General features: G+C 39.5%; 1 protein-coding gene across 1 annotated transcript; it reads right to left on the bottom strand.

Annotated features, from left to right (window-relative positions):
• Positions 1-131: 131 nt before the first annotated feature.
• Positions 132-19,528, bottom strand: atl1 (atlastin GTPase 1). The gene is made up of 14 exons (XM_053502798.1): positions 19,380-19,528; positions 13,444-13,694; positions 12,918-13,052; positions 11,108-11,212; positions 10,941-10,991; positions 10,450-10,506; positions 10,260-10,352; positions 8,866-9,004; positions 7,945-8,072; positions 7,741-7,797; positions 5,373-5,444; positions 4,423-4,854; positions 3,684-3,698; positions 132-3,593 (listed from the first exon to the last, which is right to left on the bottom strand). Exons 1-14 carry the CDS (start codon positions 19,411-19,413, stop codon positions 3,483-3,485), a joined length of 1,680 nt encoding a protein of 559 aa, XP_053358773.1. The 5' UTR covers positions 19,414-19,528; the 3' UTR covers positions 132-3,482.
• Positions 19,529-19,871: the final 343 nt, after the last annotated feature.

Genomic DNA, 19,871 nt, shown 5'->3' with positions numbered 1-19,871 from the left:
AGGTTTTAGTCATTTAACTTTTATATTCTGCTCCCAACTCAGGTATCTTTAACAAATTGAAACAATGAGAAAATGTGCACTTGGATCTTTTGCAAAGACTAAAATCAGACACTTTAGCCAGGACCTGAATTTATGAGCTGTAGTGGATGGGATACAATTTGCAGCATTTCCTGGCTCACAGCAGGCCATGACAACACACAGATGCGCACACTGCAAACACTCACCTTAACAACGACTTAAGTTTTTAAACATGTAATATTTAATTCTTTATAAATAGCACTGGATTCAACATAAAACAAGACACTTGTTACAAAATAAAACAGTATAAGTGTAACCCAGCCAGGATAGTGTTCCACAGCCATTAGCACAGTCTTCTCTGCTTTTTAGTGCTGTGTGTACGTGTGTGAATATTGTGTATGTACGGCAAGAACAGCAGAAGTGTTTTAGATTATGTTTATTTATAATGAACCCTCCTTAACTGTGATGGATCAGTCATCAGAGCTTAAGCTCATTTACCACAACACATATACACTTCAGAGAACCATGCCATAATACCCTTATACCTTCAGCATCAACTCAACGTAGTTCAGTTACAAGCACACACAAAACTTGCCCTTAATTACAGGGATGCTGATGTATTTGTATATTAAAAGTGCAGAGGGTAAGATTTATATTTACATTATGGAATCAAGAAAGAGTGTGACTTTACGGAATGGGATGTATACATATCTAAGGGATTTTATGTGGGATTGGTATGTCATTTTCTCTGGGGAGCGTTGATGAAGTTTATACTTTTGTAGTTAGATAACTGTAGCTCTCCATATTATATATATTTATCATGGTAATTTGGATTGTTTAATTTTGTTCAGTCCTGCCACTCTCCGCAAAATCCTGTCCATTCCCTCGGAAAAAGAAACATTGGCTATTTCCACAGAAAGTTCTTACTACTTGGACCAATTCTGCCTATTCCAAAATGAATTCTTGACAAATTTGCAAGGCTGCTAAAGGAATTAGAATCACGCCCGCTCCCAAAGGGATGTCTGCCAAATATAACTCTAAGTTCTATATTTTGTGATACAATTATTTCTAGTTCTCAAATTATAAATATCATAGCACTTTAAATCACCATGGCATAGACCAGAGTAAAGCCTTTAGTCTAAAGTGTGTAACATTCATACAATCACTCAGACACTGCTTGGGTGTAATATGGGATGAAACATAAACTTATAAAAGAAAAACTAGACTTAAGTGAAAATGTTAAATCAGATCTAAAATTGGTTCAATGAAACCATTTAAAACTTTGTGACTTCAGCTTTAGCAAAAAAGTGCTAAAAAGTGCTGCAATGTGAATGTGGTTGGAAAAGAAAATCATCTTGCCCCCTGCACCTTTAACCTCACATCCAGGAGGCATTAGTTCACTTTTTAAATCACACAAGAGATTTAAACTATTTGGACAACATAAAACACCACCTTGTTACCCGCTACACGAGACCATCCACATGTGCAGTTTCTGTGTGGGCGCAGTAGTTATAATCGCAGCCCTCTTCCACCGAAAAGGTGCCAGTGCCTAATCTGAGAATGCTGCATTTCCACCACTAGAGGTAATTCTTGGATGGAAAATTGTAGTCGGCCTGCAATCATTTTACCAACATGACACCTTCAGCCATCTTTAAAGTCATTTTTTAAATAAAACGAGCACAGTGTCAAATTAGTGTAATTAAAAAAAGAGAAGAAAAACGTATTACAAACAACTGAGCATGCTATTTGCAATTCAAACTAACTGAATGGGAACAATTTTATTTATTTTAATGCTATATACTCATCGGCCACTTCATTAGGTACACCTTGCTAGTACTGGGTTGGATCCTTTTTTTGCCTTCATAACTGCCTGACATCAACAACCTTTCCTCCCTGTTCTGTTTGAACTTCAGCTGATCGCCTTCACCATAGGTACATGGCTTAATCTACTTTTCCCAAGTGTACCTAGTATAGATGTGGGGGGGAAATTTTTCTAATGTGTTGTAGTTCCTCTATGACCGTACTATGCTTTAAAGTACAGGTAATCCACGACCTACGAATGCGTTCGTAAGTCAGATTTGTTCTTAAGTCTGACAAAGTAAGTCTAGTATGCCTTTGACGAGAATATACAAAGTAAAGCATATCAATTCACTTGACTAAATCTGTCCCTATTCCCCACACTGCCATAATGTGGCAAAAAACTGTAACCTCGCCTAAGAACATTTGAATGTTAGAGTGTTTAACAGTGCCCCTTTAAATCGTGAGGGGAATCCTGGACGCCATTTTGTCTCAGAGCTGTTTTCCACTTTAATAGTCCAATACGAAACAGAGTTCATTTTCCAAAATTAGGATTATTCACCATCAAGATTCAGTAGCTTAACAGAACAGCCATTTTCTATTATCATGCTTCTGGACTGATTTACTGAAACCCGTGAGGCCAACTGATTTCTCTCCTCCAACACACACACGCACAATATACATAATACACACAATATACCGGACTTTAGACATTTTATACATTCACATACACCTGAAAATATTATATATAATTGTAAATATTGGTATCTGGTACACTGCAGTGTCTATTTTTTGTACAATTTACTTCCACGATTTGTACGCATCTACGAATGTTTCTAAAACCGCGGGCTGTTATTATCTGTGGAAAACTCGTAACTCGAATCTTTGTAAATCGAGGACTACCTGTATTCATGTTTTGGTAGACAGCACAGCATCATGGGTGCATAGTAGGATCAAATTATTTGCTATGTTTGTTTAGAATTCTAAATAATAACTGGAATATTTAATATTTATAAAATCAGAACACTATCACAATACACCAAAATCAAATCTGCACTGAAATAACATGATATCGTATCAGGTGGGCCCTGGTGTTTCCCATCCCTAGTACCCAGTGAAGTGTCCGGTGAGTGTAATGAAGTGCCACATGTATATGGCATTTTGCATATAATCTTTGTAAATAAAGTGTTTGTGATGTGTAACAATTTATGACATTAGTATTACAAGGTTCTATAATAAGAGATAGAACTTTATAATACTAATTCTGGAAATTCTGAATATTTCTTTGGATCTTAACCCGGTGGAAAGGGGAGTGGATTATAAAATGATTGTTCCCTGAATCAGTGCCAACATCATGTTGGTGGAAAATCCAGCCTGACCTGGATCTCCATCTTGAGATTCCAATCTACATTAATGGATTTCCAAGAGCTACCATCGGTTATACTTATTTCTATGAGCTACAGTCGATGATGCCATGGCAACTAGATCTGACCTTTGTTCCTTGATTAACAATAATGTAAACTTGTTTACATTTTCTCCCTCTTTTGCTTTCTTTTTCTCTCTGCCCATGATGTCACGTGCATGATCCAAAAAGCTCAAGTGTGTTATGGCTGGAGCATCTGTTCAACAGAGTGGGTGTTTGTGTGTGTGTTTGTGTGTGCGCCTGCTCAGTTTCTCTTCTTGTCCTGCTCAGGGTGTTCCTCAGTCTGGTGTCGGGGGAAGGCGTGGTTATACAGCTGCCTATGATTGGCAGCCACATTATACAACTTGTACAGAGCCTGTGAGAGAGGAAAAGACAATGATCAGCATTGATTTTAATCTTGGTTGTGTGGTTAATTTCAGGTATACGAGACTTTTTATGCCCTTACCTCATTAGTGCTTCCCTACAGCAGAGAGAGAAAGAAAAAAGAGGAAAAAAGAAGAAAATGAATGCAACAACATATGCCGGTAAATTTGGGATTTTTTTTAAGGCACAGGGCATGATGATTTACGAAAGGGGAATTGTATACAATTTTGAACCATGTTTGTAGTACAAGAAGATGAAAGCCAGTCAAATGTCAGAACCCATAATCTTGGGTTACATTTTCTTGCACTGGTCTCCAACTTGGGTTCTTTCATTCAGAAGCTTATTATTCAGACTTTTGACAGCTGCATAGAACAAAGTGAGTCTGTGGCCCTCTGGTGGTGGACTAGATGTCCTGCATCTTGCATGCTTCACAAGTTCTGATATTCTACAGTTTGACGCTTAAGGGGAAAGAACAAGAAGGCATTAAAGATGTGTTTGCTGCTAGTAGATGTTCCTTTCGGTTTTGCAGACTTCGGCCTGTAAATTCACATGGCTTAAGCGCCAACATAAAACATGAAGGTGGTACTATGTCCTGTTTCTACAGTAATCAGATTAGTACATGTACTCAAACACAGTTTATGATTAGATCAGACAATAAATAAAAGTGGCTTTAAGTTCTAGGCATTAAACAGAAAAAAATTACTTTGTGATTTACACTCACCTCTGTTTCATAACTGATACTTGAAAAGTTATGTGTGTATGTATTGTGGTACGTGGTATTTTATGTCTGTGATAGACAAGATAAAATGCAGTTAGCTCACCTGGTCCCACAGAGCTCCGGCTACCTGGTCTATGAGGGCGCCAAGCTCTCTGTACTCGCCAGAGTAGCGGATGTACGCCCAGGTACAAAGCGTGATGAGGGCGAAACCCAGGACCATGTTGCATACGCTGGCGATCACATCCACGCCTACGAAGCCTGTGATGCCCGCCGCTACGTACATAATAAAGATGACCACAAAGAGCGTTGCGGGCGTCCGTGCTGCATGAAAGATGTTCTTGGAGTCGTTGTGCTTGATGTACTGCACAAAGAGCTCGCCGATCTCTGCCTCCAGCTGCAGCATGTAGCGGCGACTGAACTCCTCGCCACCCATCTTCTTCACGCCGCGGAACACGGCTAGAGCTTCCTCACGGATCGCTGCATGACGAGACTGCAGCTCACTCGGGGCCAAAAACGGCCGGTCGCCCCCACTCACCTGTTATGGGAAGTAAAGGATGATTGATATACAAGGATAAGGGGATGAGTAATGGTAGTGCGAATCTGAAATCATATGCGTCATTCATTTAACCTCAGTTTTACACTGTTCAGGGTTTAACGGATCCAAACCCCATGTCAAGAACACTGGGGTTGAACTGAAAATACATCCAGGATGCGATGCCAGTCCACATGTCACCATGCACACATGGTATAAATTCATACCCATTATAGCATGTTTATAAGAGTTAGAAGGAAATCCATGGAGACACACAAGAAGAATATGCACAGAAACGTAAGCTCAGGATTGAACCAGGCATCCTAGAAATGTAATGCAACAGCACTACCTATCCCACAATGTAAAGGTAGATACTGCTGTGCATTTTCATCCATTCATTCATTTATTTTTAATAACCCAGTTTATCAAAAATCCAAAATCCTATCTCTTCCTGACTTTAACGCAGCATGATGAGCGGTATGAGAAGATGCTGAGTGTTCAGGTTTTGCTAGGTTTCTCACCTCCTCCATCTTTTTGTTGTACAGGTCTTTAGCTGCAGCAACAGCTGCCAAATTATTCGCCTCCGCAGTGGCCTGCACACAAAAGACCACAATATCCCATTAGATGCTACAGTAACTTAAGTCAGATAGACTTTTCAAACAAAAACAGCACTGTCCACATGCATATTTCTCATGTAAAAGTATTTAACCTCGCCTGGGCATCATAGTGCCGTGATCATACAAACTGACGTAACAGCAAGACATTTATTTGTCCAAGCATCACATACTGACGTTGCACATTTTGGGTGTACTGTTTAAAAAGAAAAGTTACACATTACACGTTTAAGGCTTTATGTTATTTACTAACCTTACCAGTCATGTAGTTTGTCAGATGAACATTATAATTAAGCAAAATACAGAAAAACTATACAATACAAAAAAACTACACTCACCTAAAGGATTATTAGGAACACCATACTAATACGGTGTTTGACCTCCTTTCGCCTTCAGGACTGCCTTAATTCTACGTGGCATTGATTCAACAAGGTGCTAAATGCATTCCTTAGAAATGTTAGCCCATATTGATAGCATCTTGCAGTTGATAGGGACTTGTGGGATGCACATTCAGGGCACGAAGCTCCCGTTCCACCACATCCCAAAGATGGGTTGAGATCTGGTGACTGTGGGGGCCAATTTAGTACAGTGAACTCATTGTCATGTTCAAGAAACCAATTTGAAATGACTATCCTGCTGGAAGTAGCCATCAAAAGATGGGTACATGATGGTCATAAAGAGATGAACATGATCAGAAACAATGCTCAGGTAGCCCGTGGCATTTAAACGATTGGCACTAAGGGGCCTAAAGTGTGCCAAGAAAACATCCCCCACACCATTACACCACCACCACCAGCCTGCACTGTGGTAACAAGGCATGATGGATCCATGTTCTCATTCTGTTCACACCAAATTCTGACTCTAGTATTTGAATGTCTTAACAGAAATCGAGACTCATCAGACCAGGCAACATTTTTCCAGTCTTCAACTGTCTAATTTTGGTGAGCTCGTACAAATTGTAGCCTCTTTTTCCTATTTGTAGTGGAGATGAGTGGTACCCGGTGGGGTCTTCTGCTGTTGTAGCCCATCCGCCTCAAGGTTGTGCGTGTTGTGGCTTCACAAATGCTTTGCTGCATAGCTCGGTTGTAACGAGTGGTTATGTCAGTCAAAGTTGGATCTTTTTCCCTTTTCACACCTTTCTTTGTAAACCCTAGAAATGGTTGTGTGCGAAAATCCCAGTAACTAAGCAGATTGTGAAATACTCAGACCGGCCCGTCTGGCACCAACAACCATGCAACGCTCAAAATTGCTTAAATCACCTTTCTTTCCCATTCTGACATTGAGTTTGGAGTTCAGGAGATTGTCTTGACCAGGACCACACCCCTAAATGCATTGAAACAACTGCCATGTGATTGGTTGATTAGATAATTGCATTAATGAGAAATTTAACAGGTGTTCCTAATAATCCTTTAGGTAAGTGTATATTGCTGTTAAATTCTCGATTCTGATTGGTCGAAATAAAATAACATTACTATAACAGCTGACATCAGGTTTATATTGATGCACAGGCTCTGATTTCTATAGTAACAACTTATGCAGAGACTTGTACTGTATAATGGACATTCCAGAGGTAGTTGATAATGTGGTTTTCTGCTTATTTGTTTGCTGCTTTATTTGTTGTTGTTTTTGTTGGTGAGGTAAGGTTTATTTAGCGTTTTTTGGAAGACGTCCCTGGTCTCAAGTTTATTTAATAGTCAAATGTAAGGCTAGAAACTCATCCAGACAGAGGAATTAGCTTTTTCTAGTTTCTTAGTAACATGAGACAATGCAGTTTGCTTTCTGTAACATGTAAAAGTAATAAGAGGAAGTAACCCCAGTGTGCAGGTGCAAACAAAATTGTGAGCGTAAAAAAAAAAGTTAATTACCATACTTTTTTCTATTTTTGTATTACCCTAGGTTTAAACTAGCAAATTAGGTTTCCCCTTAATGTGACCTCATACAAATGCGATATTCCCAGGAAATTTGGCGATATTGGCAGGAAATGGCTCAAATACAGGTTGAGGTATAAAAAAAAAAGAAATGCATTATTTGAGTAGTATTTTAGTTAAAGCTTTAACAGGCAAATTTCTAGCGAGCTCTGAGAGACCCAAATGTTAAAGAAATAGTAAGATATGGGACCTTTCAGTGTAAATGTAATTAGATATAAGTTATGACAAATGTACTCATTGGCAAATTACTGTGGCGAAATGCAATAATGCACTCCCATAGTTTAAAATAACAACCTTCAAAATTCTGTGCAACTGATGCTGGGTAAGTAGATACATGTGTACAATACCTGTAGCATGGACTTTGGGTGAGGCAACTCTTCCCCTTGATAAATCTTTATATAAGCCTGAAAGTCAACAAAGTGTAGTAAGATGTTAGCCTTTGACTTGCTCTTAAACATATGCGACCTTCATAAAATCGTAATTTAAAAACTGATAAAAGCTGTATAGCCTCTTTCCACCTAATGGCAGATTATTAAAAGAAACTTTGTCACCTTAAAGTACTCCAGCAGCCCCCTGCAGGTAATCTTGTTCCCGTTGATTTCTTTAACATCCAGGTTTGTGGGGCTGAGTAACCACGGCACCAGCACCATCAGGTTACCGATGAACTCTGAATCGATCTCTAAGTCACAAAGTCACAAAAAGCCATCAAACAATCTGTAGTGGTCTTAAAGTTTCCACTTTCAGACAGCTGATTATCATGTTTATTTATTCCTGTTCAATAATGGATGTAGTAAAAGTCAAGGCTGAAGCAGAGCCTAACCCAGGAACATCAGGGATGTTTTTTTTAATTTTTTTATTTTTTATTGGATTGGATATAAACTAATTTGTGTGGAAATCATTTAGGAAAGCATTTATACAATGGTATTCTTAAAAATTCATGTTTTTTCTTTCCTATTATAACCCCTATGTTGATATAATTATGATATAAATGATATAATATATTAATGACTGACCAATGATTTAGACCAATAAAATTTGCCCTTCAATGAAGACAAATGAAATACAAAAAGAGGAAAAAGGAGAAAGAGTTGGCACATAACTAGTCAACATACTGTAATAGCTGTGCTGCATGACTGGAAGATCTTGCACAGATTGGGTGAGGAGGTGCCCTTTTACCGTTCACTCATCATTTTGGCATTTTCAGCTATCTGTATGTGTTCTGTTTAAACAGAGCCTCTACAAATTAGCTGTATTTATCAACATCTGAGGAATTCTGAGTCTCAACATTATAAATCTGGCAGAATAAATTTTTTTGTTTGATTTGGCATTTGAAAATCTTTACACACCTAAAAGGTTGAGGTCCACTGAAAGCTGCGGAAAACCCTCCAGTCCCATTTACTCATCATTCGCTCACAGATTTATTTTTTTAGGCTTGAATACTTATGTGTATGTGAGTGGATGGAAGCACATACCCTTGAGTCTGCCGTCAAAGTGGGGGTTGGTGGCGACCTTGAGGCCGGGATGTGGCATGAGGAAGCAGGAGATATTGGTAAAGCAGGAGTGAATGTGCTTCCTCACATTCTGCAGCTCCTCATGCTGGTTCTCTGAAATCTACACATGAATACACAGCCATGAGGACACCGCCTCCAAAATACCTTTCATTTATTCATTCATTCACTCGTTCTCTATACTGCTTATCCTATACAGGGACTCGAGGCATAAGACAGGGTTCACCCTGGACAGGCTGCCAATCCATCACAGGGCACACAAGCACACATGCAGACACACATTAACTCATACAGTAAAGGAAATTTGGAAACACAAATTTGCCTAATCTGTATGTCTTTGGACGGTGGGAAGAAACCCACCATGCATGGGGAGGCCACGCAAACTCCACGCACACTGAGCCAGGTCAGTGCTTACCGCGATGCCATATACAGTACATTCAATTAGTTTACATTACTTAGTTGTATGCAGAAAATTAACCTACTCTTGAGTATACTTTTTCTTGTCAAAATTATGGGAAATTTATGTATATACGTTTTATGCAAATGATAATAGAAACTATTTCCAGAGTGTACCCTGGAACATTATAAATGGCTGTTTTGGATTTCCACTCTACTTAGTGTTGAGTGTTAAAAGCTAAAAGATCATTTAACCAATAATCTTCAGTAAGTGCTTTATACTGGTCAGGGTGGCGGTAAAAGAAGAGTGCCCTGGGAATACAGAGCATGAGGCAGAGAATGCAAACATATCCGGGTGCTTTTAGGAGGTAGAAGAAATAAAGAAGTGATCTGGGAACCCCTATGTGGAAATGAGGAGAACTTATCATACTCAGATATTAGTCCAAACTGGAGATTGGAGCTATTATTTGTCAACACTACCTACTGCACCACTTTGCCTTGCTTCTTTCAGATTACTTCAAATAAATGATAACTTTTGGGGCATGACAATTAACTATAAATAGGTTGTTTTGGTTGTCTTGTCCAATCTCAGAAACTAAGCGGTCTCTAAACTAAGGGTCGGGCCTTGGCTGGTAGACTTACTGGAAGAACGCCTTTTAGCTGACAGTTGGTTTAAAACAAAACAAAAAAATATGGGGAAAAAGTCAGTACCTGTTTTTGATTTGTTTTTGCCATACTGTAGTAAGATATTAGGTTTAGAAGAACAAAACATTTTCAGCACTGCTGAACAATACCTTACATAAAGTGTCTTATACAAGCACAAAGGAGGATGCATTGTTCTCCATGCAATATGATTTCGCTGCCAATTCAGAACCCACCCACCGAGTCAGTCCGATCCGAATTAGAGAGACACACACACACACACACTCTCGCTCTCAGCAATGATTCAGGACATGTCTGACCTTTAGTCTTTTCTCCAGGAATTTCATCCCTCCCTCTTGTCCGTAGGGAAACTCGTATGGAAAACTCCAATCTCTCACCAGGAAAATCATTGACTGAGAAAAACACAGTATATTTAGCTTACACAAATATTAATCTCCAGTTTAACCTTTTTCCTTCCTTTCCCAAAAGACAACAGTAGCTGAAAAATACCTGGAACGGTTTGAGGAACGTTTCCTCCATGGCCAGTCTACCATATTCTGTAAAGAGCTACACAAAAAGACAAACACACACATACAATTGTAAGGAAAGAAAGCTAAGACTCCTGCCCTCATGTTCCTCCAAGGCTTGTGCATTTCACTCGCCAACATCTAATTACAGGTTCGAGTTTTGGATTTCCTTTGAGGTCGGAAAAAAATGTTTCGTTGTTCCACAAAGGTATATGATCTATAAAATATGCTTACTCTACTTCACAAGAGATCCCAGTGTGCAAAGCAAATCATGTTCTCTTCTGACATTTATTGTTGTACTAATTTAATTCAATTTCACAAAATGCATTTGGAATTTTCTTTGGTATGAGAACTCTATTTGACTTGGAAACCTCAAGAGCTTGAACAGGCAGGCTTAAGCAGATGCTGTTGCTTCCGTTTTTTAAAAACTGCATGCGTTTATGTGAGCCACAGATGCACAAGAAGAGGTCGTACCTGCAGGTGCTGCAAGTCGTCCTCCTGAACATTCTGAGATATGTTATACACCTGCGAAGTAAAGAGAGATCAGCCCCGAGCTCGGCACTTCTGTCTGTGTGATGTGCAATGCACAGGCAATCAGCCTGAATGTTAAACACATCAGAGGGTGTGTTCTTAGACGTTACCTGCATGGAGCTGATCATGGTACTCAGGGCGAATACAGTAGCTGAGTCTCGCAGCGTGGACTGGCTGTCGAATGTTCCCTGTGTGTCCATCAGCAGTACTGCCACCTACAGGCCAAGGAAAGAAACATAAGCCACACAACAAGTAGCAATAAACTTGGAAAATTTTCCATTCATTAACATTAAGTAAACAGGCATTGAAAATGTACATGCAGCATAAGGAAAATCGGCCTTTATAGCCTAGAGCTGTTAAATTCTCAAATCAGATTGGTCCGAAGGTGTTGATTTTGCATGTTCTCCCTGTTCGTGTGTGTGTGTACCCTGCGATGGAATGGCAGCCTGTCCAAAGTGTACCCCGTATCGTTCCCTAAGTCTCCTGGGATAGGCTCCAGGCCCCCCCGCGACCCTGAATACAGGATAAAGCGATATAGACGATTAGTGAGTGAGTATGTAGGTGCTGCTTTACACACATGGTGAAGCTGCTTCATAAAAAATGGACAGTAGAAATCATGTTTAATAGTAAAAGAGCATTTCCACAGGTGTTCTCAGGTTTGGTCTTAAACAGCTTGGTGGCCACAGGATACCACTGGTTAGTGAGATTAATTGGAAAAAAAGGCTTCAATTTGTTAGGGAGCATAAAGCTTGGACTTTGGAGAAATGGAAAAAGGTCATGTGGTCTGATGAGTCCAGGTTGACCCTATTCCAAAGTGATGGGTGCGTCAGAAAGGGACGCACACACCCATCATGCATAGTGCCGACTGTACAAACCTGTCGGGGGAGGGGTTATGATTCGGGGTCCCTTTAGTTGGTCAGGTCTAGGCTCAACACCATAATCTGGCAATAAAATGAAGTCCCTGAACTACCTGAAAATAGAGATTAACCAGGTTATCCCATCAGTGGCTTTTTCCCTGATGGCATGGGCGTCACATGATGAAAACTGGGTTCTTGAACCATAAGGAATCATTTTCACACATGGATAATTACAGTGCACCACATTGTGCACTGTATTTAAAGCTGACAAAACAATAGAGTGTGCAATTTCTTTGGGTCAGGCTGCATACATGCTATTATAGGAAAATAATCAGTGATGGTGGTGGTGGTGTGGCTGGCACAACTGTCAAAGCTGCACCTTAAAAAACACCTTCTTACCAATCAGATTTGAGAGTTTAACTATGCTATAATTTGGTATCAATTATGCAATAATCAGGGAAGTGTATAACAGACACTTCATAGAATGTATGCCTTATTATTAGAAACTGGTCTTGTAACGTAGCAAACGAAAAAATATCTAATTGTTGATGTGGTGAAAAAGAAATGTATTTAAGATTTATTGAAGGAGTCTCCAGTGTCAGCTTTTTGTTATGGGAAAGTCTTTGGGTCTCAGGGTTTTGCGCTGTCCTTTTCTAACTAACTAAAATGACTTAGTGTGCCTATTAATTTGAAGAGAATAAAGAGAGGCTGTGGTAAGTGATAAAAGGAACAAAACGTCTCGTGCATGTTTTACAACATTAATTATAATACCTATAAAGAGTAAAAGTACTATGTATAGCTACTGTATGTACTTCTGCTGCAACTGCTGCTGCTGCAAAAAGAAAAATCCCCCCTGGGGATCAATGAAGTGCTCTATCCATCTTTCTATCTAGCTGTTATAAAAAAATAATCAATAACCAGAAGGTCTTGTGTGTGGAGCCTTGGCACATGACATCACATTAACTGATTGAAACCAAACCCTAAAATGTTCTGCACAGTGTCATTCTTTTGGTGGAAAACGTTGAGGAATAAATAGTTTAATTTGTGTCCCTATCTATCGCACCTTATTTCCGTCTGGTTTGTCCACCAGGAAGACTTCACTCCAGATTTGGATACCAGTGGTCTCTCTCTCAGAGCCTCCTCTCCACGAGAAACCTGTCAGAGGCTCGTCAGGATCCCCTACCCAGTCTTCACTTCCCTGTGTACACACAAGCACAGACACATGTTCTCATGGACCGCACACACACACATACACACATTATAAACCAATCATTCAACAAAACCAAGATTCAATCATACATATCCCGTAAACTGTATATGCCTTATAGTGTTAATTCCAGTGCAATAATGTGATACTAAGGCGATAGAAAAAAACTCGAGTAAATAACTAACGGCAGAAATCTGATATCTTTGATGTCTGATGTTACTGGAAGTGGGCATCTCATCAGTTCCCAGATCCTCTCTCTCTCTCTCTCTCTCGCTTATTATATGCATCACTCTCTGAGATCTCCTTTCCCTACTCTCAATTCCTTCCCCTAAGTGGTCTGATTTTAACCTGATTCTGTACATTAATACCCCTTGGATTGTACCTGGTTGTACATGTAGCGTAGCATGAAGTCCATAAGAAATGACTTCCCCTTTCGGAAAGCTCCAGCAACAGATATTGCGACTATCTCTCTGTCTCTGAGGTCTTTGGCCAGCAGGATACGACTCAGTGCTGCCTCGTCCAGCTCGAACGTGTGATCATCCTTTACCACCAGAACCTGCACTGGCCGAGCCTTACCATCCGGCTCCTCGTCCTCAGAACTCCACTCAAATACATGCTTTTCTACAAAAGACCCTGTTAAAAAACATAAACACACATAAAGTTTAGTTTTTTTTGTGTAAATACAGTGTTTATGAGAAAGCTTACATCCATATTGTCTGGCACCGTTCAAAGAAAACCTTGATCATGGTGAATTTCACAAATTTCCTTATATTTCAATAAGGACTCAACAAGAAATTTGAAGGGATTAAAACTAATGCAAAATCCTGAATATTAAATATTCCAATATATACATTATATGAGATTGCCCAAAGTATTCGCTTGCCTGCCTTCACATGCATATGAACTTGAGTAACATCCTATTCTTAATCCATAGGGTTTAATATGATGTTGGCCCACTTCTTGCAGTTCATCTTAAGAATAACAACTTCAACTTTTCTGGAAAGGCTTTCCACGAGGTTTATGACTGTGTTTCTGGGAATTTTTGACCATTCTTCCAGAAGCACATTTGTCAGCTCAGACCCTAATGTTGGACGAGAAGGCCTGGCTCACAGTCTCTGGTCTAATTCATTCCAAAGGTGTTCTATTGAGTTAAGGTCAGGACTCTTTGCAGGCCAGTCAAGTCCTTTCAGACCAAACTCGCTCATCCATGTCTTTATGGATCTTGCTTTGTGCTCTGATGCGCAGTCATGTTGGAAGAGGAAGGGACCATCCCAAACCGTTCCCACAAGTTTGGGAGCATGAAATTGCCCAAAATGTCTTGGTATGCTCAAGCATTAAGAGTTTCTTTCACTGGAAGTAAGGGGCCTAGCCCAATGACTTAAAAACAACCCCACACCAGTTCCAACATGACTGTGTACTAGTTCCGTAGAACTTTCTGTTTGTTTTTAATTTTAAATGAAGAAAATCCCAAATTTTTAATACGCCGTAAATTTTTTTCCTTCTTTTTTGTACAAGGCCATCTGTCAAGGAGTTACCAATATTAGGCAGCAAGTAGGCAGTCAGTTCTCAACATTAATGTGTCAAAGTTAGTAAAGTGCAAAAATGGTGAGAGCCAGACAACTAGATTGGGGCATCTCAAAAACGACAAGGCTTATGGCATTTTTTCTGGTATGCAGTAGTTAGTACCTATCACTTACCTGGTGAAGAGAGCATATCAGGATGCACTATGGAAAAAGGTAAGCTGGCAGTGTGATTCTATGAGTAAGGTTCTCTCCATTGGGTCATGGCATTTATGTGGATGTTATTTTTATATAATATGCCACCTACCTAAACATTGTTGCACAGCAAGTCCTTCATGGCAGAGGTATTCCTAACTAGCAGTGACCTCTTTTAGCAAGATAAGCTGCAGTGCCACATGGGCAAAATTGTTCAGGAATGGTTTGAGGAGCATAACAAATAATTAAAGGCCTCCAAATCTCCCGGATTTGGGGATGTATTTGACAACGATGTCTGATCCAAGAATGCTCCTCTTCACAACTTACAGGCCTTCAAGGATTTGCTGCTAACATTTGGGTGCCAGACACCACAGCACACCTTCAGCAATCATGTAAAGTCCATGCCTTTATGGGTCAGAACTGTTCTTAAAAATCAGTGCGAAAGTTTGCATATTTGATCATGCATCATTTCTAGCATACAGGGATGAAAGAAAATTGCATGAACAGACAGGAAATTGGTTTAATGATTTTGGTGCAGACATTACTGATAGGAATTTGCAGAAGACATTGCATCTAAACAAGATATAAACAATAAAGTGCTGGGTGTGATGGTTAAGAGTGTTTACAGCTAGAATAATCAGGTAATTCCTTGGAAAAAGATGATTGGGGTAATTCTTGGAAATAGATGTGGCTAATTCATTTCCCCCTCGGTTTACATTTGTCTGGTTAAGGAAATCAGATGCATGACCAGTTTAGAACACAGACTTACACAGCTCAAACACAAACTTACAGACTTGCAGACAAAACACAAATCACGTGCAGTTCAATAAAACAGGTGTAGTGTGTTGTAGGGAAGTTCTACGCTCATCACTGTTATCACTGCAACTCCAAGCTGCTTTGCAGACAACAGAGGGCTCAAATTATTCCCGACTACTACTACTCCTAAAATTTTTAGTCCTTTGTGCACACGTTTATTGTCCTGGTAAGGATGAAATTCTGCTTAAAATGATATTACAATGGAAAAACCAAAGATACAGTATACATCTGGAAAGGCATTGCAGCCACTTTGTTCTCTCTTTGCTGTTCGACACATTGAGCATTCACAGTCAAGGAGAGGTAATGTTAGACTCTGTGTTTATAAGAATAGTATAAGCCCCAGATGTCATGCTGGCAAAGCAATTATAGATCCCTAAATGAAAATCCTTAATTCCTGCCATAGTAAGAGTTTTAAACACAGACTTTTCTTTCAAGTCTGACTTTATAACGCGTAAAGATATACCTTAGATCTAGCCTACTTAAACATTTAACCTTGTTGTTTTGATTATTCTCATCCCTAAATAGGATTAAATAAATGCCCACGTGCAAACATGCAAACGTGTGTTTATTTAACTGCCACACAAATGTGGAAAAAACAGAGGCGCCAAGTGGTTTAGGTTGTTTCTTGAATCTGTTATGACGAATTGTCTTTGGCAGTGGCAGTTCTGTTTGCACGTCTCTCTTTTGCTTTATCTCATACCAATGTGTCCCACTTCAGGCCCGTAGGGTCAAAGGAGAACGATGGAGCTGAATTCTTATGCTTTAAAATGTTAGGCAAACCAATAAGAGACAGAAAGACAAAGAAAACATCATTATAAGCATCTGAGGGCAGTCTTGAGACTCCTGAGTCATGAGTCATCCTTACTAAAATAAACATGTTGAAATTGGTAATAGATGGCATTGCAGCTACGATACTCATATATAATGAAAGATGTGGTTCAGAAGCTTGGAATAATCATTGTGTCTAACACATAAATGCATAAAACACACACATTATACTATATATATATATATATATATATATATATATATATATATATATACATATACACAGTGAGGTCAATAAGTATTTGATCACCCTGTGATTTTGCAAGTTCTCTTACTTAGAAATCATGGAGGGGTCTACAATTTTCAGCATAGGTGCATTTCCACTGTGAGAGACAGAATCTAAAAAAAAAAAATCCGTAAATCCCATTGTATGATTTTTTAAACAATTTATTTGTGAACTACTGTGTCAAATAAGTATTTGATTACTTGCTTATCAGCCAGATTTCTGACTCTCAAGGACCTCGAGCCCATCTTTAATATTCTGACTGAGGAAAGGGGGTTTTTGCCCAATATGTCACAATACATGGCCCCGTTCATCCTCTCCTTAATACAGTGCAGTCATCCTGTCTCATCTGACCACAGGACTTTTTCCCATGGCTCCTCTGGATCATCCAGATGTCCCCTGGCAAACTTTAGAAGGGCCTGGACATGGGCTGACTTAAGCAGGGGAACCTTACGTGCGATGCAAGTTTTTAAACCATGACGTCTTAGTGTATTACTGATGGTAGCCTTGGAAACGATGGTCCCAGCTCTCTTCACGGCATTGACCAGCTCCTCACATGTAGTTCTGGGCTGATTCTTCACCATTCTTAGCATCATTGATACCCCATGTATCTATTTAGACCTTGGCTGATTGTGGGGTGCACAGGTGTCTTTATGACAGTTAACGACCTCAAACAGGTGCTACTAATTTAGAATCATGAGCAGAGTGTAGCTGGACTATTTAAAATCAAAATAAAAGGACTTTAAGGGTCAGAAATCTGGCTGATAAGCAAGTGATCAAATACTTATTTGCCACAGTAATTTACAATTAAATTGTCCAAAAATCATACAATGTGATTTCTGGATTTTTCTTTTTAGATTCTGTCTCTCACAGTGAAAATGCACCTATGCTAAAAATTGTAGACCTCTCCATAATGTCTAAGTAAGAGAACTTGCAAAATCACAGGGTGATCAATTACTTATTGACCTCAATATATATATATGATGTATATTACACATACACACACACAGGGTGGGTGAAATGTAACTAGGCATTAATAATTGATAATAAAGTCCATATTTTTAATACAAATGTATTGAAACAAATTGTGCATGTACTCTATTACATAGGAAAATGAAAGCAAATCATTAAATTTCAACATAGGCACCATTGGCATCAAGCAGTTTCCTCTAACAGCCATGGATGGAATGTCTTCTAAAGGAAAGTTGTTTGGGAAATAGCTGAGAACCTCCTAAATCCGTACCTCCAAGTCCTCCAGTGTGTCCTGTTCACCTCCTCCTTTGCGTAGACCCACAAAGAAAAAAAATAAATCACATGGAGTAAGATCTGGACTTCTTGGTGGCCAGTCAGGAGGTCCATGTCGTCCCAGCCAACGTCCTGGAAAATGCTGGTCTAACCATGCACGCACAATTGGGTGGTGCACCAGTGATACTACAGGTTCTATAGCCATTAAATTACCTGGCTAATATTCACTCATCCTACAGAGTCAGCCCAAAATGTACACACACTTCAGGAAAAGAAAAACGTATTTAATAAAAAATATTTTAATACTAGATTTATCGCCATACATTATAGATTGCTATATACAATCATTATATGATAGTATTATTAATATTATATTAATATAATATACATCATTCTATTTTTTCTTTCCTGAATTGTGTATACATTTTGGGCTGCCTGTATATCACTGATATATGGCTCAATAGTCAGACAGTCTCTCTCTCTCACACACGCACGCGCTCACCTTGGCCTATCATATAGTGCAATAGGCCACAGCCCCACATTCATTAGACCTACTATCCTCATAAAGGCCTTCCCTTAGAATAATGATTAATGCATCACAGTGCAGTTAATGCGTTATACCTACAGCTACATCTATCCCAAGCCTTTATCAGTAACCAAAAGGAAACATTTACTTCATATGCTTTTGTAGTTGTTATTGTTTTAAAGCCACAAAACCTTACAAGAACAGGAATATCGGACAGTGTTGATTTTATGGGGACATTTCGTGCAAAACATGCCCAAGCACACACACACACACACACGCACGCGCGCGCACTCACACATTCACACGTCATATTTATGCTGTATGTAGGTCGCTGGGTTTTTTCCCCTTTCTCATTCCCGTGAACTTCTTCACGTATTCCTGCGTATTTACGCAGTCATTATGTACAGTAGTGAATCTGCAACACATTGCACAAACACATTGCATAACATCCCAGCTAACACCAAAAGCACTACAGAGAGAGAGAGAGAGAGAGAGAGAGAGAGGGAGATGATCTGTAAATTAATCACACACTATTGCATAGGGACATGCAACCTGTCTCGTGTGATCATTTTACTGTTAAACACCACACACCTCGGGAGAGAGAAAAAAACACACACCAGGACCTGGGTTGTGTTCTCCTGCTCCGTTGACACACACACACACACACACTGACAGGCTGTGAATAAACAACTGTGTCACTGGGCTGTGGCTCCTGCAGCTCCAGGGCTACATGAACATCAAAATGATCAATGTATAATCCCCAAATGATCATAATAATGCTGGTGAATACACACCTCCATCCTTTTACGCGTCGTTTCAATCTAGCGTTGTTATTATTATTATTTCTGCTGCATTTCTGTTCCTCCATAGAAACACGGTTGTCTAGGCAGGAACACACACACACACACACACACACACACGCAGGTGCTGGTGTTTAGCCCAATAAACCGTCAGAAAGCACTCACCCCAGCTGTCTCGATCCTTTTTATCCCGGGCCATGTCGCTATCCAGCCCCCTGGGTCTCACTGCTCGCTCTTCATCAACAATCAACAATGATCAGGAAGACAGGAAACGGGAATGACAACGATGCTCCGGTTCCTATGCCTCATTCTCATCTGAGAGAAACACGTTTAGCATTTAGCCGCTAGGGGGCAGAACGCAACCAAAGCCTGACTGGACACTTTGCTCCCACCTATTACACCACAGGCCTGGTCCTGGAGAAAGCCCAATTGATGCTTAAAAATTTATATTAATATGCAATATTTTTTATATTATATTCAATAAAAATTTGTAATCAAACTGAACATATTATATATTTAACTAAATCCAAACTTTGGAAAAAGCGCTCTATGATAACCATTGATCAGTAATATTTTATGTGGGACACAATATCCTTATATTGTGACCTACTTCTTAATTTTTCTGAATGAAATTATTATTGTAAATTATTGTAAATA

The sequence above is a fragment of the Clarias gariepinus genome, chromosome 8 (genome assembly GCF_024256425.1).
Source record: "Clarias gariepinus isolate MV-2021 ecotype Netherlands chromosome 8, CGAR_prim_01v2, whole genome shotgun sequence".
NCBI classification, from domain to species: Eukaryota; Metazoa; Chordata; class Actinopteri; order Siluriformes; family Clariidae; genus Clarias; species Clarias gariepinus.
Note: the sequence above shows the minus strand (reverse complement) of the source record. Positions and strands in the feature narration are given on the sequence as shown.